The 23012-nt window shown below is 39.9% G+C and overlaps 1 protein-coding gene across 5 annotated transcripts in view; it reads left to right on the plus strand.

The window, feature by feature from the left end:
• Positions 1–23012, plus strand: part of LOC116938719 (V-type proton ATPase 116 kDa subunit a 1-like) — a 276745-nt gene that overhangs the window by 182100 nt on the left and 71633 nt on the right. For all 5 annotated transcript variants that reach the window (XM_076056558.1, XM_032946244.2, XM_032946245.2 and 2 more), the window contains one exon: positions 2205–2325. In XM_076056558.1, coding sequence (XP_075912673.1) covers positions 2205–2325 — 121 coding nt within the window. The remainder of the gene's footprint in view (positions 1–2204; positions 2326–23012) is intronic.

Consider the following 23012-nt stretch of genomic DNA (forward strand, 5'->3'; position numbering starts at 1 on the left):
CTGCACGGTTTATATGCAGAATAATGTTGGATTGGCGTTGCATTTATTGTTGCAATCTGTTTCAAAGACAAAGATCCCCAATATCTCCTTAACAGACCGTAGGAGCAAGTGCTGTTAGCGAGCACCTATGCAATCTGTTACATACCTTTATTCACCGACATTGTTACTGTAGGGATTAATACCGAAGCAAGTGCAATTAATAAATAGCAGATAATGTGCATAAAACGACACTTTCCCGCAAGGATCGCTGTGAACAAAGAGGAAAATTTAACAATGTTTATAAGCACAGGAAATAAAAGTTGAATTTGTAATGAAGGTTTTCGTTAAAATCATGTGGCAAAAATACGGCTGTGCCTATTTGAATTTTAATCGAGGTGAGAGGGTGTACGTGACTGTGCAGATAGCAGAGTAATCTGATCCCAGTGGTGCCATTTGCCTCCACTTGAACTTGTGAACCAGAATTTGTTCTGTTTCTCTCACTCTCCTGTGAACCACCGTTTGTTGTTAGACTTTTCTTTCCTGTGGCCCAAAGAAGGGAGCACATCCACATAAATTCATGGGACAAATGATAGATTAGTCGATTGTACTTGGACACAAATTTATTTTAAATTTGCAATACAATTTAGGCCCATGTTTCAAATGGTAAATTAGCTTCTTTGCATTGGAACCCAATAACGGAAAGTACTGCAAATGGTTTCGGCAAATACACACTGACAATTGGATAAATAAAAAAAATTGCAGAGCAATTAAAATCGTACACTTATTCATGGAAACTAAACGGCTATTCCAATTTATGGAAATTCACCCTCATACTGTCACATCTTTAAGGGATACAAAGTTTAGGTGTGATCCCTCTGCTGTCAGTTTTAGCCAGGGATTTGATCGTTTTAGCCTTTGCTTGACCTCAGAAAATCATACTTTGCCTCGGGACAAATTCTACCCATTAACTTTGAATATCATTCCTGTGTCAAAATGTATGGTTTTATTTTTAATGCATTCCGAATTTAGCTCTTTCCTTACGACGTTAAAAAAAAACCAAGGGCGTTTTAATCGATGCATGATTTAACAGTCCTACATAAAATGCATATCTACAAAGCATTAGTTACACGATTTGACGCTCCCCCCTTCTGCCTTTTTAATGTACTGTACCCTATTTTGTATGTTGTGATTGATCTTCGTTAATGGCTATAATTCATCTTTATTTATCATCAGTCACTTTCGTTAGGGATTAGCCTCATCAACAAACACCCTCCAAAACCTAAATAATAATGAATCAGTGGCTTTCATGCCAGCTTACACAAGCTCTGAACATATAATGCGCTACCACTGTTATCTCGTGTTTTTATTATGATGGAAATTATACAAAAAATAAATTACATTTATATAATAAAGTCTTGTTTGTGGAATCTCTGGCATATTGACAGTAAAACGTTATGAACAATGAAGTCTCCTCACGATTCAATTTCTTTTTTAGCAATTTAGGGTCATTATTTGATTGAAGAATACTACACTATGGTCAGGACAGTTAACAGGCTGCCTGACCAACAATGTCGAGGATGTGAAGACGGTGACAAAGACTCCTGTAGCACGATGGGTTCCACTCCAAACAACAGCCCGACTCTTGATGGGGGCTCCCCTTTTATCCACCCACCGTGATCTCGATCCGCCCTTGGCCACGCCCCCTTCTAGAATCTACGAGAAGGTTCCAGGGCTTTACCTCACGTGCCCCCTCTGTCATCTTTGCCCCACTTCCCTCTCTCCGGCCTATCACATGACCTGCTGGCAGACAGGGCTGCTACAACTGCAGATTCCCTTCTAACTCATTCCATGTCACTACATATACCATCAGAAAAATGAACCAATCACTTTATAGCTTCTCAAAAATAACTGTGTATAATAAAATTTGACAATCAATGAAAATGAAAGGTTGTTAATTACATTATGTAGATAATAAATTTTTTATGGTACATGTTATTTAAAGAAAGAAAATATTCTCTATTTGGATATGTTTTAAATGCTACTGTAAAGGAGTTCCAGCCCAGGAAAGTCTTGAACTTGGACCTTTATAAAGTCATCAGCAGAGTACTTATTTCCTACGTTGCAGTACATTAGTGTTGGCAATTTATCTGGTCTCTCATAATCATTGTTTCATTGGTTTATTTTTTTTGTTCTTGCTCTGTCTGTTTTCCTCGCACCATTTGCAGGAGTTCAACTTTGGCGATGAGTTTGTGCACCAGGCAATCCACACCATCGAGTACTGCCTGGGCTGCATCTCCAACACAGCTTCCTACTTGCGTCTCTGGGCTCTCAGCCTGGCACATGCCCGTAAGTACAGACTCCAACAGAAACGATTTGTCAAACTGGTTCTAAATTAGACAGGCACAGGCATAAATGAACATGGGTTCTGTGTACGTTCATGGTTTAATTGCCACATTTACGTAATTCATTCTCAGATTATTCTGACAGTTGCAGTTGGTTTTCTATGTATGTATGTATGTTGAAATTCTATAGCACCGTACGTAGCCAACCATGCGAATCGGATGGTATTACAAATACAGAATGTAAAACTACTGTACTGTATATGTTTATGTCTGCATAAATGAGATGTGGTTCAAATGCATGTGGAGTTTAGCCAAACCTATTTCATTTCATTTCTTTGAATATGGAGTACACGCACTATTACAAGCCCCTCAGGAGGGAGTGACAGCTTGTACATAATAGTTTTGAGTGACATAATATATTACAGTGTGTAATATAATATATAAGTTTAAAAAACATCAATCACATTCAAATAAATCAGTGTGTATTCACATAGCATGTCAATAACGAGTGGACCAAAAAAACTGAACACGTATATACTGCTGTGTGTATACCCATATCCTAGATTTGAAGCTTTCGTGACTGCAAGGATTCATACTCTTTGGTTCTATTCGGTAAAGTCACGTAGGTAAAACAAATTAAAATCAATTGAAATAAAATGAAAGAAACAATAAAAACACGACGTTTCGGAGGCAAAGCAAGCTTCCGTCTTCAGGTGGGACCAGTCACAGCAAAATCGCTGCACCAAGTGGTGAGGTTCTGGGAACCTCGAGTTTAAATACAGGTTGAGGGGGGGGGGGGTGTGGGAGGGGCCATGTAGGGGACTTTAGTGGAGTGTGGAGCTGAGTTAATCCGTCTTTTGTTGTGTAGATGGGTCATTGTGTGTGTGCAATATAAACGGTAAAAAATAGAAGAAAATTAAAGAAGATCATCGGGGATGTGCTGTACGGGGGCAAGGTACTTTGTAAACCTACAGGTTATCACCAAAGATTTGTCCACGAAGCCATTCAGATATACAAACACAGGCATAACTTCAACTGAGAGGATGGTTTCAAATTAAGCAACCACTGGAAAGACGTTTTAAATCATACCAAACGTTAACTAATTTCTAACAGCAACTTCAAGCAGTGGTATACCAAACATATTCTTTCCGAACCTTTCTATTTCCTTTTTTCTACTGACCCCGTACAGCACATCCTCGACGATCTTAATTTTTTCCCGTTTATACTGCACACACACAGTGACCCATCTACACAACAAAAGACGGATTAACTCAGCTCCGCACTCAACTAAAGTCCCCTACATGGCCCCTCCCACACCCCCCCCCCCTCAACCTGTATTTAAGCTCGAGGTTCCCAGAACCTCACCACTTGGTGCAGCGATTTTGCTGTGACTGGTCCCACCTGAAGACGGAAGCTTGCTTTGCCTCCGAAACGTCGTGTTTAAATGGTTTTTTTCATTTTATTTTAATTTGTTTTACCTACGTGACTTTACCGAATAGAACCCTCAAAAACGCTAAGATGCCAGCTAGCAACCTCAGCAAAGATGAGCGTTTTGAATTATATAAATTAAAAAAGAGGGATGATATTGTAGTCCTCTCAGCTGACAAGGGCAATGCTACTGTCATCATGGATGAAATAGAATACAACAACAAAATTAAAGAATTACTCGACGATGGTAGTTATACAAAAATAAAAAGAGATCCCACCAACAGCCTCGTCACACAAACCAACAAAATAATTTCTGATTCAACCGCATTAATTGATCAATCTAAACAGTTTTCGTTGAAACCTTCTGCTGCCAGGCCACCAAGATTATACGGCTTACCAAAAATACATAAAGTAGATACACCCCTTCGTCCCATCGTCTCTACTATCAACTCCCCCACCTACAAACTGGCTCGTTTTTTGTCTGAAATCCTGCGTCCTTTCACTGGAAAAACCACCTCTGCGGTACAAAATTCTACTCACCTGGTATCGACAATCAAGGGTATTTCCCTGTCCCCAGACGACCTGCTTGTCAGTTTTGATGTAGTTTCCTTATTCACCAAGGTTCCTGTACCTGACACCATCGCAATCATTAAAGACTTGGTTCATCAAGGACTAAACACTGAGGTACCCCCCCTGGTGAGACACTTTAACCAATACATACTTCACTTGGAATGGAACTTTCTACAAACAAACTGAGGGCACCCCAATGGGCTCCCCCCTATCTCCGGTTATAGCTAACATTTTCATGGAGAAAGTTGAGACTGACGCCATCCAGACTGCCACTCTGCACACAACCTTATGGAAGAGGTACGTGGATGACACTTTTGTCATCTGGCCACATGGCCGGCCTGCTCTAGACCAATTCTTCAACCACATCAATTCCATACACCCAGCCATCAGATTTACCATGGAAGTCGAAAAAGATGGCAAGCTACCTTTTTTGGATGTCCTAATTAAAAAGAGACCTGATGGTTCAATGAGCCACTCTGTCTACAGGAAAGCTACCCATACGGATGCTTATCTGAAACCGGATTCCCACCACCAACCATCACAGAAGAATTCTCTCATCAAGACTCTGTATCATAGAGCCCAATGCATATCCGACCAGGAACACATAGGCAGTGAACTCAAGCACGTACACCAAGCTCTTAAGGCTAATGGTTACTCCGACTATACAATCCGCAAAGCTATCACTCAAACCATGAAGAAGGACCCTCTTGAGGAGCCTTTCAAAACCATCACTTTACCCTACATTGTGGGGATCACAAAAAAGATCTCCAAAATCCTGAACAAACACAAGATCCAGGCCCGTTTCAACACATTATATAAAATCCGTGATCTGGTTCCGTCTGTAAAAGATGTGATTCCAGACATACAGTACCCTGGTGTCTACAAACTAAGTTGCCTCTGTGGTAGTAGTTACATTGGAGAAACCAAACGCCATGTCTCGGACCGCATTCGTGAACACAAAGCAGACCTTAAACACGGTAGGACCAACACCTCGGCCATGGCAGATCATTGTTATAATTCAGTAGGCTCACATGACATTGACTTTTCCAAGACAGAGGTTCTTTGTAAGCCATCTGGCTACCATGAGAGATTCGTTCATGAGGCTATCCACATATACAAGCACAGAGACAATTTCAACCGAGAAGATGGATTCTGGCTTAGCAATCATTAGAAAGATTTGATAAACCATTTCAGGTCTTAATTGATTGTTCACGCTTACGGTGGCTTTCAGACAGCATACATTAATTTTTCGTCTCCCCCCTCCTCTTTTCAGAACATAGATGGACTAGTCCTTCTAAATAAACTGCTAAATCGCTGCGCGTGGCGCTGACGTTTTTTTATAAATAAATACACTGTTTAAAAATAAATAAATTAATGCGAACCGATACACCTGATGACAACTGTTTGTGTTATGGTCGAAAACGTCGTGACAATTTTGTATTGTTTTATATATTTTATTAATTTATTGTTTCCCTTCAACGTGACTTTACCGAAAGAGCTAAGAATATAGAACCAAAGAGTATACACATATCTTTAAAACGTTTAAGTTGTATTTTAAAGGAAGAACATATTTTAATTTAAGTAAGAACAGTCACCCACTCCCCGTGCCCTAATATTTCTATGTGCCCAGGGCATCGATATGTGTCCTGGTGTATTTGGATTTAACGACAGAGGAATACCTTGCTGTGTTCCCTTTGCTCAGTCACGGGTGAAATTTATTTTCATAATTAAAGTACTGCCCATACACTGCATTTACACATGTATGCCCCAGCAGTACTTGTACAGTATAAACAGTACGTAAAAGTATGCATAAATGTCAATACAAACTATAAATATGACTAATAATGAAGGCATCACCAATAGCACTGAAACAGTTTTGCAACAATGTCCATGTATAGTTTGGTCTTAATGTGCACTATGGACGTATTGTGTGTATTCAGATAGTGCTGCACTTGAAACTACATCACTGCATGGTGGCAGGTTTACCTCGAGTGATATTTTATTTGTTTTGGAGGCCATTCTGTTAGAAAGACAAGACAATGTAACATCAGGAGTGCACTCAACAGACGGGTCTAATCTATAATCCAGACATAATGAACGCGGTTGCAGTCTGGCCTAACTGGTGGGGCATGGTCTTCCCATGTATGTACCCTTTGAAACATCTCCCAGGCAATGTCTTGTAAAATGGGATGATGAATGAAGGCCTCCCCAAAGCTCTCGACATCTCCCTCAGCCTTGCAATGCAACAATCCACCTAGCACCTGCACATGAGCCGATATCGTCACTCTGCGGTAGACATCTTATTTGATGTGTTCTCTTTGGCTGCCACACCGTCATTAGTCTTGGCAACCAGCAATCATCCCTTCTTGCAACATGCCCTGCGTAAGCCCACTTACTTTTCTTAACAATCAATATGATTGTCAATATGACTGTTAAAAAAGCATGCTTTGTGCACGTTTCTGATTTTTATTGAATGTATTTGTCAATGTCCACGTTTCTGCTGCATATGTGATTTACATATTGTGATTTGCTAATGTGATTCACTTGTGTGATTTACATGGGATTTACATATGTGATTCACAGTCTCATTGTAGGCAGTTGAGTCTTTCAACAGCGCTCCAGCTTATTCTCATCAAATTCTTCAATTCAACACAAATTAAAGTGCATTACTATTACGTTTAAGTAAGTCAAAGTGCATTCCTGCAGTGCCTTTTGACTTACTAAAACTGGACACTCGCTCAGAAGCTTGACAGCACGGTCAAATTATAGTTTGAAGGTTATTTCACATTGAGTGTTTGCAAGAGTGACCTGCGTCACCAAAATGACAAAAGCAAAACTAATAAAAGTACAGATACAAACGCAGCAATAGAAGTGATTGGTTGTGGTGCTCACGTGCAGTACATCTGGTTCTAATGTAGGCATTTGGAACCAAGTGTCCTCATAATTTTGACGACGCAAGTGCAATGCAGTTGTATGTGCCCCCCCCCCGCCCACATCAAGTTTGAATGTTTTTCATTCATTTGGTTTCAATGTTTTGTCCGATCTGCCCTACAGTCTGTGTGTTCTTCAACTTCTTTTTAATCACATTATAGTACCTTTCAATGTTTAAGGCAGATTTGATATAGTTTTCATTTCGTCCTGAAGTTCACGACATAACCTGTTTTAATAAGAAGTATGTGGAGACTGCCATTTAATGCACGTCTCTCACTTGTTTGTTTTGAGAAATGTAGGCCTATGGATTAGGGATGCCTAGTGCTGTAAAATGCTGCACACCATGTGGAAAGCACACATGCAATGTAAATATACATTAACCAGAACATTTCATTGGGCCGGGAAAGTCGCACATGCTGAATTAAAATCGTGGGGGGAAAATGGAGAGTAAAATCGGCTGCAAAGGCAGGTTAGTTCTGGTCTACACAATGCATGCATGTAATATAGAGAGCTGTGATCCCTTCCTGCAGGCACTAGCAACTGACCTTTATCTTGGATCACAAATCCAATATATTTTAAAACACAATCCACGCTGCTGGGAATATATAAATACCCCCTATAGCCACTACATCATGGATAGTGCAGTAGTGTGTATTTTTTGTCGACCTTGATATGAATTTCTAAGACTTTTAGACGCAGGTGGTAATATTAAAAAAGTGCCACATGAAATATATTTAATACGATTGCTGTGGTCATTTAAATTGTACGTGATTGAAAATGCACATGTTGTGTAGTATGGCATATTTTGTAAGTCAATAAAACATATTTCGTAAATTGTTTATGATCACAAATGTACTCCTGTGACTGTGTGAAAAACACCATGTCCCATGGTTTAATAATTCAGTCAGTCTCGAGGTCAAAGGGATTAAAACAATTAAATAAAACATTGTTATCACCTCATATTTAGCAATTGTATACGTACCAGTCATTATTTAGCATAAATACGATTCGGATAATCATAGGTCTGAAAATATTGTCACCGTTATTATTAACTGTACAGGTGCATGGAAATGTAGTACAACACGCTCGTACCTCAAAACTGCTCAACTATTGTATATATGTTGAACTGCTTTCGCACCATACGTAGCCAATCGTGCTAATCGGGGATGCATTGTTTAGGGTATATGGTACCCTGCAACCAATAGTCCTTCGCTCCAGTTATTGTCAATAGGTAGCTTGTCTTGCTGTTGTTTTAGCGGTATTGGTCCTGTTACGATAAAAAAGCCACCTGATTCATTAAAACAAATATCTCTTCAGTTTGAGGACAATCACTTGATTTTTGTGACATCTGGTTGTTGTAGCCGGAGTATAACTGACATTGCAATTATTCATTCATCATTTGATCTTTTAAATTATTTGATTTCTCCATGGATGAGATCCCTTCTGACCCTGTGTCCTGCTATAAACAGGTTGCTCATCCCTCATGACGTGCCAATCCATTGTGACACGGTGTCACATCAATTCTAATTGATTGCAAGGGTTGGTTTTAAGCTGTATAATTACTTTTATTGTGAAACCAAACATGCAATCTGAAAATAGATTGCAGTTGGGGGAAAAAAATACGATGTTAATTAATTTACTTGTTCACGTTTAATATTGTAATTTTCCTGGTCCAAATGACAAATTACCTATTACGGTGAAAAGCACACGGCAACATCACTCCCTACTAGCAGACCATACCTGCCTGTGAATGATAGCACCTTTGCAATAGCCTTGTCCGAAAAGCAATGGTGCAAATATCTAATGTACTAATTGTTATTGATAATACATGCTTTTCTCTTCTTTCGAGTGTAAGGCTAAAATTATATTATTTGTGCCGCAGCAAGACCACACCTACCAACATCTGCAATGTCTTTTGGGAAGTGTTCTCACTTCAGGCGTTTAAGCATGACGAAATTCTGTCAACGTTTACATTCCTAATTGTCACTACTTTATACATTTTTTTAAAACTCTTTTCCCTCACACATTAACTGCAGTGGTCTGTTAAATCCTACGAAGCACAAGTGTACCACGGATACTCTATCAAAGTGAATATTTTAAAGCTAAAATGGAAACCATATTATATCCCTATTGTGAAACTGGAATCAAAGCACGTGGTGAAGTTGATAACATAGAGCTTCTTTCAGTGGAATCAAAGCACGTGATGAAGTTGATAACATAGAGCTTCTTTCAGTGTCGATTCAAAAAGCCTCTTCTATGCAACCAATAATGGTGCTCATTTGTGTGTTTTCATTCTCTGTTGATTTGCCACTAGTCCATCATAAATAACCCCAAAAGATATGCAATGTATATCGAATGTTTTAACTTGCCATTTATAAATCTCATTTCATGTTTTCTTAGAAACAATGTTTCATTCCACAATAAGTCAATACTCCTTGGGTCTTTCGGTCAAGTCACATGAATATAAAATAATAGATCACGACGTTTCGATCGCAACACAAGCAATCGTCTTCAGGTGAGAGAGAGAAAGCTGCTGAGACAAGGTCTTCTATAGGCCTGATATGTGTGCATTAAGGTAGGTGGGTGGAGCTAGAGGTGGTCCAACCACAGTGGCTGGGGCAGTGGATACCCAGCCTGTCAATACAAAGACATCCAACCTAGTAATGAAACTCAGAGATTCAGTTAACATCAGTAACTGAAGAGTATGAATTCCTGCAGTCACGAAAGCTTTAAATCAAGATTTAAGTCAATACATGTTATTGAACTACACATGACTCTACATTACATTAATTTCGTGTAAATTTTACCAATGCAGCAATATGCTCTCAAACATTTATTTTCCTGGTGAATTGTTGCCATTCAAATATGAACATTTCGTTTCCTATGGCTCTGTTCATTTGCTTCATGGTTCAGTGTGCAAGAGGGCTCCTTGTGTTCGAGGCCCTGGACATATGCTGCCATGCTTTCGGACCTGCCAGAAACATGCCATCCTGACAGGCAGTTGTCCGATGGAAGATCCATCATTCTTAGTCAAGGCAGTCAGGCAACGGCTCCATGATTGGAAGAGCGTGGCTACAGAATCTGTTGCAGGGGGTTGAAATGAATGTCTAAATTCGGGATAACCCCTGCAGAGATTACAAACCAGTACAGTTAATAATTATACACTATGATGCAGTAAGCATGTAAGTAACTAAATGTCAAATTTTCAAATCTTGTTATTTTTGATTGCTCCTATTATTACATTTACTGGAGTATTATCATATACATGGACAAATCTTTGATGGTAGCCCGAAGGTTTGCAGAGTACCTTGGTCTCGGAAAAAAACAATTTCGTGCAAGCCCACTGCGTTATAACAATGATCAGCCACTGCAGAGGTATTGGTTCTGCTGTTTCAAATCTGCCTTGTGTTCGCGAACACGGTCCGAGACATGTCCTTTCGTTTCCTCAATGTAACTGCTGCCACAGACATAACTTAGTTTGTAGACACCAGGGTATTGCATGTCATGAAGCCATGCAGATATATAAACAGACAATTTCAACCGAGAAGATGGTTATAAGATGAGCAATCATTGGAAAGACATTATTTACTAAGCAAAGTCGTAACTTGCTGTGGTGCTTTCATTCTTGCCTGCCGTTTGGCTGTTATCTCCGACTCTGAGTTGCATTGCCCTGTTAGGTGCCTCTGCATTAACAGGCTGGGGTCTCACTAACATGGCCACATCTGCTCCCTTAACCTCGATGTATCGATGGTTCTGGCTGTGTGATGGGCTGTGTGTCTCACTGGCGCGACCACCATTGCGGTGGTTCTCTTGCGTGGACACGCTTGGCTCACAGTGCAGTTGGCAGCGCCGCAGCTTGTGTTACACATCAACATGACATTAACTTACAAATCCCCCTAATCTTCCTGCCTTATTTCTCCCATCAACATAGTGCTAATCTCCCATTAACACTGCTGTTGTGCACATATGCGGGGATGATACTCTTTTGCGGCAAAGGAAGCTAATTTAATGCTAATCTCTCTCCCTAATATCTCTATCCCTAATCTCCCCCATGAACACAACTGACGTGCTTCCGTCCGGGGATGGAATTCCTTTCCAGCTCAGACCCCGCTTGCTTGCCCATCGCCACATACATAACCTTGTTGTAACAGCTCTCTCGCTGGTTCAGCAGTTCCACTGCTGGATTATTTTTTCCGCCTGAGGACGACCGCTTGCGTTGCGATCGAAATGCCGTGATATATTTTTATTTTTTATTTTTCTACCTATGTGACTTTACCGAAAGAACCAAAGAGTACTCAAAGGATTGGCAGTGCAGTAGAGTAGCACAGTTGGCACGGAACCTAATGCAAGGAATTAAATTGGGCCCCTGGTCCAATTCATTCCCTCTTCATAGCCTGGTGCCTGGATCTGTCCAGCCGATGTTCCCTGGTTCAGTTGCACCACCTGCACATTCAATAGCTACGCCACTGTGGCCATTGTATCCTACATCACACCACAACATCATATACTTATTAAATGTACTCTGTAATCGAACATAAAAGACCACTCCACGTTGACAGTTTCTAAAAGCATTTAGCGTTATGCTTTAAGTTAATTGATCTTGATATGTGACGTAGTTTTACCATATGGATCACATTTGTTTACTTGATTGGCTTTCCTGACAAGTCAGTGTCTGATGCGCGAGTGCATTCTGAGTTGCGTACTGTTGATGGCGGTGCCTATACTTAAATGTAGGGGTGCCGTGCACTCTTAACAGCCAACCTGTATGCAGCTAAGGAATCTTGTTATCTTCAGCATGGGAAAAGCAGCGTGCAGCGTGGATCTATCACGGATATAATTGGGCCATGCGGCCTGCAGCAACAGAGCGATGTGCGACAGCAATGCGCTACTTCCTTCGCCTGCTGCTATGTGGTGTCTTCACTCCAAAAATATTTTTTATTCCAACACTTTTTAGAGTTTTATGTCAAGTTAATAGCTGCTAATAACATGTTGTAAGCCGTGTGGCTGATGAGATTTGTACGAAAATACAGTAAAACCTCTTTATTTGCGAATTCTACTTTCGCAAAATTCTATTATTCGCGTATTTATATATTTTTATACCAATTTCAACTTTCACACTTTTTTCCTTCGACTATTTGCGATTTGGCATCATGGGGGAAGGGTACTTGTGCAGTACAGCAGTGGAGTGTGATTGTATTATTATTGCACAGTTTAATTAACTAAATGGATGTCATTTAGGTGTACAGTACAGGATTAATATTATGAAACATTTTTATTTAGTCAGACACAGGAAGTTAACCCCCATTTCCCATATAAACATAGTAATTACATTCCCGATTTCTACTTTCGCGCATATTTTCAATAACTGAACCCTCGCGGATGTCGGTGTCTTACCCTACTCTTTTTTATCCGAAGGGTCAGAAATGTAAAGGTGTATAATTTTGTTACTTATAGTTAGTGGTCTTGTTTGGGCAGTACGCGTCACTAGAAGGGTTGATGCCTGGTCATATCGACTCATGATGGAGTGACAATAAAAGGTGGCAATACATCCGAGAGGGGATCTACTGCTAAGGTGAAGCAATGAAGTTAGCTCGTTTGCAGGAGCTCGATGGATTATTTTCAGAGCCATAGCTTGACATTTTTACAACTGCCATCAATGCCAGTCGTTGATGTTTTGAAAAAATATAGAAATGTAAATTTCTACATAAAACAAGCTGAATATTATATCGGTGCCATATTTTTATTATATTTATCTCTCAAAATTGTTTGACCTTCCCTCACATGATACACTGAAGGCACAAGTAGTTCATAGACATAATGCCTGATTACATATTTTTGTTGAGAAAATGGGCTTCATTGTCTTTACTGACAAGTTAGAATCCACGTGCGCTTGTTGCATTGTCACCAATATTATTCAACAGGAAATACAATTTTGATTTAAAGCTTTCGTGACTGCAGTAATTCATATTCTTAGCTCTTTCGGTAAAGTCACGTTGAAGGGGAACAATAAAATAATAAAATATATGTTTCCCTTCAACGTGACTTTACCGAAAGAGCTAAGAATAGGAAATACAATATTCAGTGGCATTTATCAAGCCCTAATTTGACCCTTAAGTTGTCAACACTTCCTCGTCATCACCCCTGTCGAGCTCATTGTGAGCTGAGTTATTAAGTGGGGGGGGGGGGAAATGCAGTATCACAACATATTAAAAAATGTACATGTTTTATTTTACGTCAAAAAGGGGCATGATAATTTTATCCATTCTGAAGAGATCTGTACAAACTATGTAGGCTTATCAACCACCAACTCTACAACTGAACAATTTGAGCTTTCTAATGTTCATTTTTTTTCTGTATGATTGAGGACACCTCCTTCACCACATGCCTTGTAAGAACGAGTTTTTGAGCTGCAGTGAACTAATGATTATGCAGATTGGATGTACTGATATCTGATAAGGCCATTGTTCCCAATAGCACCCACAAAAATGCTTTCAAATTGATCAAATTACATTTCAAAATGCCAAAAAATTGTCACAATTTAGCATCGTGGCCTGCCGTAAGGGCATCATGCTGAGCTCCATTAATTGTCGTGGTCAATGTGCCGTAATGTGATGGCAGCACAACATTAGAGGCAGCTGCATTGTCCAGCGCCCAATCTGCCACGTGACAGAGTGTGAAATGACCAAGCCTCCTGCTCGGTGCATCAATATGAAAGCCATTTGTTGTCGTGCAACGCATTAATATATAGTGCTGTATTTGTATACTGTGCTGTGCCAATGACCAAATGAACCAGATTGTGCCCAGCCTCGTCAGATCTCATAAGCTAAGGCAAGTTGTACCTGGACAATGCATCGATATGTATAACAGGTGTTATAGGCGGTGTTGCTATATTGTGGGCAACAGAGGGCAGTGCAGCAAATTATATCATTTAACTATTCTGTAGTTATATGCGCCCTTGGTCAAATAACACCATCACTCACTTAACGTGGAAAGGCCTTCTTCCAGAAGCGGATTAACAAAATACTGTACGTACGCATTTGCAAACTGTAGTTTATATCAATTATGCTCTATTACAATGGCAGAATTAACACTTTCGGAACAAATATAACAACTATATTCTTGGGTCTTTTGGTAAAGGATTAACTGCACGTGTGGTAAATGTTACGTTGGGCAAACAGGACGAATGATCAGCACGAGACTAAAAGAACATCAGAGAAATATTAAATTATCCCAAATACAACTGTCAGCAGTAGCAGAACACGCATGCCAACAAGGACACTCAATTGATTTTGATGTTGACGTTTTGTGCAAAACTAGCTACTACTGGCCAAGACTAATTAGAGAATCTTTCGAAATTGAAATCAATCAAAATAACTTTAACTGTTCGGATAGCTACCGTCTTAGTGCTGCGTGGAAGCGAATAATAAAATAATACATTATATAAATGCATGCCTACAAAGGGCAGCGTACTTCAATAGGGATTACCGTTGGTAGGGCTATTTTAATTAACACAATAGACAGGAAGGGCAAGTTCAAAGGGCTCGCATAATGCACATGCATAATGTACGTTGCCTCAGTAATCCCCCCACCACCACATTGTGCAAGAGCGCAGCTGCGTGGTCACCACATCTACGCCTCTATATAAGGAATGAAACAGTAAGACTTCTCCACAAATCTGGCTGTCTCCTGATGAAAGCTAGTTGTAATTACTGGCGAAACGTCGTACTATGTTTGTAAATGTCGTGGCTTGGCTCTCGAACACACCGGTGTTGCTGTACTAGTGACGAACTGGCCACGTTCTGTTAACGTGACAAACCTTACCAGTTGGCTGCGTCGGGTGGCGGCGGGTTTTAACGACACAGTTATATATTTACGCGATCTAACCCAAAAAAACTCTTTTATGAATGTACCTCAGTCTTGTGTGGTTTTTTTGTTGTTGCATTTTTAACGCGAATGTGAATCCACCCCCACCCCACTGAAGGCGTGGGCGGCGCTAGGGGCGCGCATGCGCAGATGCGTGCTTTGGCGCGCGCTCGTCGGAGGCGCAATGTAATAAATAAATAACCCAAAACCTGCAACAAAATTGCTAATTAAACTACTTTAACGGTGACAGACGCGAAATTGGAATAGCGCTGGCTCACCACGGGGCTTATGGCGTGCTACCTGGGTACTTTTTTTTCATCGTAAACTCCACAGTTCGCGAGCCAAACCCCTCGCAAGTGTCGGCCACACGCAGACGGACTAATTTTCAATGGTACAGTATATTTTTCAAGTAGTGGTACCCCAAACTTTCGCAGCTCTTATAAATTCCCTTTTCACACCATCAATAGGTAAACTCCCCCTCGCCAACCGGCATGTTCACCCGCATGTACACCACCTCTACACCGTTCATCATGCTAAGTCGGCCAATCAAATGCTAATGTTTATGCTAATTCCTTTGTCAAGGCACCTTGTTTCCTCGCACACAGCTTAAAGGTCGCGGTCTGAGCGTGGCTCTGTTTCACTCCAGCGCTGTCCTCGAGATAGTCTGGTCCCTTCACCTGATGAAGGCCGCTTGTGTTGTGGCCGAAACGTGATTTTTGTTTTATTTTTTACCTACGTGACTTTACCGAATAGAACCAAAGAGTATAGAAGAAGCAGACTAGCGGGAAGTACCCGGCACTGCCCGGACGAAAAAGACAGATACACACATCGACTTACACAGACTTACAGACATTGACCCACAAACACATCGACTTACACACACATCTGGACTCACACACACAGACATCGACTTTAGATACACACACATGGAGTTACACACACACATCGACTTACACACATAGACTCACACACACACATACATCTACTCACACACACACACACATCTACTCACACACATCGACACAGACATGCACATGGACTCACACGCACACATGGACTTAGACACACACATTGGAATTTTTAAAATTACCAACCTAATTCTGAAATATTAGTTGTCTACGCACACACCACGCATTACACATTGCTTAACACACACACATCGACTGACACACACACACATCGACTTATACACACACACGGACATACACACACACAAATCGTCGCAGACACACACACAAGGATATAGGCACACACACAATAATAATAAAAATAATAACCAAGTAAATTGTGAAATATTAGTTGTCTGCACACAAAAATAATTATTTGTATAAAAGCAAGGTGATTATTAAAAAATTGGTTTGAATGTACGCAAGTTTAGCGAAAGAAGCAAAAAAATGAAATAATAGTTGCCTGCACACAAACAATACCATTGTAAGATTTCCAAGGCGATAATGTAAATTATAGGTTTCTTTTGCTACGTGTGTTTAGCGAAAGAAGTAAAACAAATAAATAATATTTGTCTGCACACGAGAAATATTAATTAAATACTTACAAGGTGATTATTTAAATAATAGGTTTCAATCTACGTGAGATTAGCGAAAGAGGCAATAAAACATAAAAAAGTTGTCTGCACACAAACTGATTTTCACATTTACAAACTTATTTTTTAAATATCAGTTTTCTATGTACGTGAGTTTAGCGAAAGCAGCAAGAAAATAAAACTTAACAATGCCGTGGTGAGGTCCAGTCCCGTGCAGAGCCCCCGGCCTCGCCTAGATTGGCTAGCCGGCCGAGGTGGCACCTTGGCAGGCTGGGGGCTGGGCCGCTCCCCCTGCCCGCGCTTCAAGCATACTATCTAAGCGCGGCTATAATATTCATATCTACGGACTCTATAAAAGTAACTGGACGCATTGGGGTGGGGTGGGGAGAAGAGGACATCACACTGTGAAGAATTAACCTCTCAACGTTGTTGGAGGTTTTTTTTTTTTGCATTTGTAACGCGAATGAAAGTTTTTTTTTGCCGATCGTGTGTGCGTTGCTAGGGGCAACCCCCGTCAGCGTTTCGCACGTGCGTTATTGCGTGTGGTGTGTCCCGCGCAGAGCGGCGTAGATACAGAATTAAATACATATAAATCGCGCTCGCTTGTTTAAGTAAACCACGTAAAATTTGACGGATGGGAAAACGGAATAGCGCTGGCTCACCACGGGGCTTACGGCGTGGTACCCGACTACTTTTTTTAAAAACTTAAACCCCACGGTTCGCGAGCCAAATATTTCGCAATTGCACGTCCACACAGATACAGACAGAGGGACACACAGACAAAAAATGTATTTTATAGGTAAGATGTTGGTGAAACATGTCAATCTGCCCATTAACGACCACAGGACAAATTTCTAAAGTGATATTTTTCTTGCTATGTGGTCTATATAGTATGTGAATCTGACCCAAAGGCTGCAGTATTCCACATTGTTTTAAAATATGTATACAATATTACGGCATATTTAGAAAAACAACATTACAAATATTATTTTTGGTATTCTTCTCACTACTTTAAACGTTTAATTGTCAAAATACAGACACCTAAAATGTAACTTGGAGTTATTAAGTACCAGAGATCGCAATGTTTCCTCTTATATTGTTCTCCCAAATGTAAAAACAATATTTAGATCGTTTAAAGTACTTGAGGTGATTAACACATTGTGTAATTGAATTATCACATTTCTGCTGTGACTTAGTAAACAATAAAAACTGAAAAAAAGTATACTGTAGGGGCATTTTATGTGAACTAAAGGTCTCAGTTGGTTACTTTTAGAAAATTATTGTTGCAAAAGAAATAAATAGCTCGAAGCATAAATTCCATCATCCTGAGTATTCAAAAAATGCAATGCGCCTGCTTGAAATGTGCTAATTATTTTAAAATATATATCATTGCACCTGTCAACTTTTCTTATGTCACACTATTGTTTGAGAACTCACACACGTAAGGCTCTTGAACCTAGATTAGAGAAAAAAATCACACAGCACTATAATTTCTTTGCATTACCGCACATTGGACCTCAAGAAATGAACCTAGCCAGTTGATGGAACTTAATGCGGTTACGATTATGAAGTATTACTCTGCTCCAAGAAGGCTGGGTGGAAACAATCCAATTTCATTGGAAAACAGCAGGCGAGCAGGAGGCTCGCCTCTCTCCATCAAGTGACAAAACGAGTTATGGCTCCAATCACTCTGCCCGGCGTGTATGATAAACAACAGTGGCATCGCACTGGAATTGACTCACTCCAAATAGCTTCAAAATAGCTTCAAAATATTTATTATGATGTACTTCTAAACATTTAAACAAATGATTTCCTTCTTTTAAAATACGCGTATTTTTTGTTTCATAACAGATTTTAAATCTATTTTGGCATCAGCTATAAAAGTTCATTGAAATGTAATCGTGAAAATTGAGAAAGAATTACGATTAGCAATTATAATAAAAAATAATATCATATCATGTAAACATATATAAACGCAATGGTTAATTGGTACTGGCCGTATGCACATAATAACTGTTAAAGCTTGACACGTAACAAATTTACTCTCGACTACATTTCCACACGAATTTAAACGCGCATAACTTTATGAGCGATGTCTGTGCATAATTATCAGTAAGGTCACTTCACTTTTTTTCAAATGTAGAATATTCCATTGGAAGTACTACTTGGTTGCCTCATTCCTTTATGTGTATATGAAGTATTTTTTAGAAGTTAGCAGGTTATGCTAATCAGAGGTGAGGGGGAAGCACATGTTTTTTTTAATTTGTAAACCATTTATAAAGACACTGCATCTTGATATGCAGGATCAATGACTCAACAGTGCTAATTACTCTATAACTAATATTCCGTAAACCAGACCTTCGATGCTTGTTCATAAAGAACTGAAATAAATTGTCGTTATGCAATGACAACGATGAAATATATATAACGTACACAATTTATAAACATGCACGAAGAACAGGTGTTAGTTTAATGCATAAAAATGCATGTGATGAAGTCATTAGCCAGTGTCATTGGAACTGGTGCATGTTTACCTGGGTATAGCATGCGGAAAGGGGTAGTGCAAAAGTGTTGCTGTTAAACTCGATTGCAAACATTTCCCATTAAAATGTGCGTAGTTTTCATTCGTACCATGTGTATATTTCCAAAGAATGGAAATAATACAGCTCACGACTTCACGGAAAATCAGAATACCTTTTTCTTTATGTCTGTCTGCACAGGCCTGATGAATTATATCTGTCGACTCTATACATCAGAGTAGACAGATAATGACTAAATGTACAGAATGTTTGGCATCCAGCACCAGCAAGCTTAGTCTTGTCAGCGTAATCTTGCCGGCCGTACAAATCCCAATGCTTGAATGTTCGGTGCTGTTTACTTTCGTGGACAATGTGAACCTGACCACGCAAAACTCTACTTTATTGCACTCCCACACTCCACCATGTGGTGCATCTGACAGAAGACATGAGCTCGCAAATGCAAATAAATATGAGTGTACCAGATAGTCCTCTCCCGCACATACTAACCTAATAAAAAAATAACACTTGGGGGGGAAGAGATAGGGCACCACACTGAGTTCAAACAGACCTGTCTTTGTAGCAAAGAACAGGACTGATGATGGAACTTCTCCTGAAAACCAATGTCCACATTCATTGCTATGCAAATATACGCGAGCTTTTCTTTCAGTGAATTCATATATCGTCGTTTAAGCTCGTTGGATGTACAACTACTTTAGATTAGTACAACATGATTTGGCCTAAGAAATAATATTTTCATATCGTACTTGATATGAACTGGTCGAACACACCAAACTGGACTGAATAGTTTGGCTGTGTTGCTAAATACATGATCTCATGTATTCAATACATGATTTTTGTATTATTTACGTTTTAATCGTCCATGATCTATCCAAGCCCTCACCATCTCCCATGGTGTGGCAATGCAACAATCTGTCTCGCTTCGACTAGTGAGCTGAATTCATCACAATCTAAACAGTGGATGTTCTCATACGGTCATGAGAGATGGCAATAACTTGAGGAGGCCTTCATCCATGGATTGATCATGGCTGTCGATATGTTTTAGTATTTCGTCCATTCAGTAATGTGTTGGTTGAAATGGTGAATGCGAGGTTGGTTCACATCACAAAATAATGGCCCCTGTGACCGCTCACAGCCTGATACAATTTTAGATTAAATCATTGCCCATTCAGGCTTCATGCTGAGCTTTCAAAGTGCAGCTGCAATTAAGTGTTTGCACAATTAGCCAGATGTAGCTTACATCCCAGAAGAAAACACTGATACAATATTGCTTGTTCATTGATTCTGCATGATTTGCTTCCCTTCCGTAATCACACAGCAGAAAATAATTATAATGCCTTTATATTCCCAAGAGGGCCTCATTGAATCTTAAGACATTTTTTTTATGATGGTCTATATTAGGATGTTTGGGCAATTCCATTCATGAATGTTTGGCATGAGAATAGGTTTTCCCCTTTTTTATGGCAACAAAACAGGTGTTAAGATATTAAAACACCAAACTTAAACATTTTACAAGGAATCATGTCTGCATTAACCACGTATACTTGTGGTCAGAATAAAAAAACATACTCTGATAATATGTGGCATTGTCTTTGAAATTGATTGGTCCACGCCAGAGACAGCTTTCTTTCGAGCCTAGTCTCAAACTGTGTTAGGACTTTTGTTGTGGACAAATCAGTTTAAAAGACAATGCATATATTATCAGAGTATGTTTTTTTGTTTGCATTCTGACCACAAGTATATGTGGTTAATGCAGACATGATTCCTTGTAAAATGTTTAAGTTTGGTGTTTTAACATCTTAACACAGCTGTTTTGTTGCCATAAAAAGTGGAAAACCTATTCTCATATTTTGGTACTGGTAAAGGAGACCCCATGATGAATGTTTGGCATGTCTGAGGAAACTGGAGAATCTGGAGCAACCCGTGAGCACGAGGGAGAAACCCTAAAAACACTGCACATTCAAAACCCATTGCATGCTTACCATGCAATTAATATTCCTTGGCACAACTAAGTACGAACCAGGCTCAAACGCCTGCTTAGCTTGGGCTCATTCATGGTGATAATGACTCTACCCAAAAACAAAATAATTTGGTAAGATGACATGTCAAACCTATCCTCAGCTGCAATAAGATACATTTTCTGAGTTTGAGCAATGTTGGATCATTTGTTATCCCACCCAAAAGCAACCGCTCTCAAACCCACATTAGGAAGGCATGGCAATAGTAGTGTTATCAGGCACCCAGAGCCCTGAGCAAGTCCAGATAACGAATACTGATTTGTGCTATCTGTCAGATTTTGAATATAACGAACTGTGGTCTGCTTTACTTTTTCCACATTTTATTACCCTCTCAATTGTTGAAATTAAATTAAAAACAATATTCACCTAATACCAAGAGAATCGATGTTGCTCTTGTGAAAATCATTTTAAAAAATGGCAGCATTAAAGTACGTTAATGTACCTGCATTTTAATTCAAGCTCTATGTTATGATGTACATTACTGTTTGGGATTCTGGAAGCATTTATAATATAAAGACTTATAACATTTAATACAGTACCCCAATATGGTTATAACAATGCTATTTTCTTAAAATGTTGCTTTTTATTTTTCAATGCATTTTATCATCACTGATTTTCAGTATGTATGTTCAACCTGCATTTAAATGTACACTGGTATATACAGTGAGGGAAAAAGAGTATTTGATCCCCTGTGATTTTGTACGTTTGCCCACTGTCAAAGAAATAATCAGTCTATAATTGTAATGGTAGGTTTATTTGAACAGTGAGAGACAGAATAACAACAACAAAAAATCCAGAAAAACGCATGTCAAAAATGTTATAAATTGATTTGCATTTTAATGAGGGAAATAAGCATTTGACCCCTCTCAATCAGAAAGATTTCTGGCTCCCAGGTGTCTTTTATACAGGTAACGAGCTGAGATTAGGAGCACACTCTTAAAGGGAGTGCTCCTAATTTCAGCTTGTTACCTGTATAAAAGACACCTGTCCACAGAAGCAATCAATCAATCAGATTCCAAACTCTCCACCATGGTCAAGACCAAAGAGCTTTCCAAGGATGTCAGGGACAAGATTGTAGACCTACACAAGGCTGGAATGGGCTACAAGATTATTGCCAAGGAGCTTGGTGAGAAGGTGACAACAGTTGGTGCGATTATTCGCAAATGGAAGAAACACAAAAGAACTGTCAATCTCCCTCGGCCTGGGGCTCCATGCAAGATCTCACCTCGTGGAGTTGCAATGATCATGAGAATGGTGAGGAATCAGCCCAGAACTACACGGGAGGATCTTGTCAATGATCTCAAGGCAGCTGGGATCATAGTCACCAAGAAAACAATTGGTAACACACTATGCTGTGAAGGACTGAAATCCTGCAGCACCCGCAAGGTCCCCCTGCTCAAGAAAGCACATATACATGCCCGTCTGAAGTTTGCCAATGAACATCTGAATGATTCAGAGGACAACTGGGTGAAAGTGTTGTGGTCAGATGAGACCAAAATGGAGCTCTTTGGCATCAACTAAACTCGCCGTGTTTGGAGGAGGAGGAATGCTGTCTTTGACCCCAAGAACACAATCCCCACCGTCAAACATGGAGGTGGAAACATGCTTTGGGGGTGTTTTTCTGCTAAGGGGACAGGACAACTTCATCGCATCAAAGGGACGATGAACGAGGCCATGTACCGTCAAATCTTGGGTGAGAACCTCCTTCCCTCAGCCAGGGTATTGAAAATGTGTCGTGGATGGGTACACACACGGCCAAGGCAACAAAGGAGTGGCTCAAGAAGAAGCACATTAAGGTCCTGGA

The sequence above is a fragment of the Petromyzon marinus genome, chromosome 4 (genome assembly GCF_048934315.1).
Source record: "Petromyzon marinus isolate PM22_M1 ecotype Great Lakes invasive population chromosome 4, UKy_Petmar_22M1.pri1.0, whole genome shotgun sequence".
Classification (NCBI taxonomy): Eukaryota; Metazoa; Chordata; class Hyperoartia; order Petromyzontiformes; family Petromyzontidae; genus Petromyzon; species Petromyzon marinus.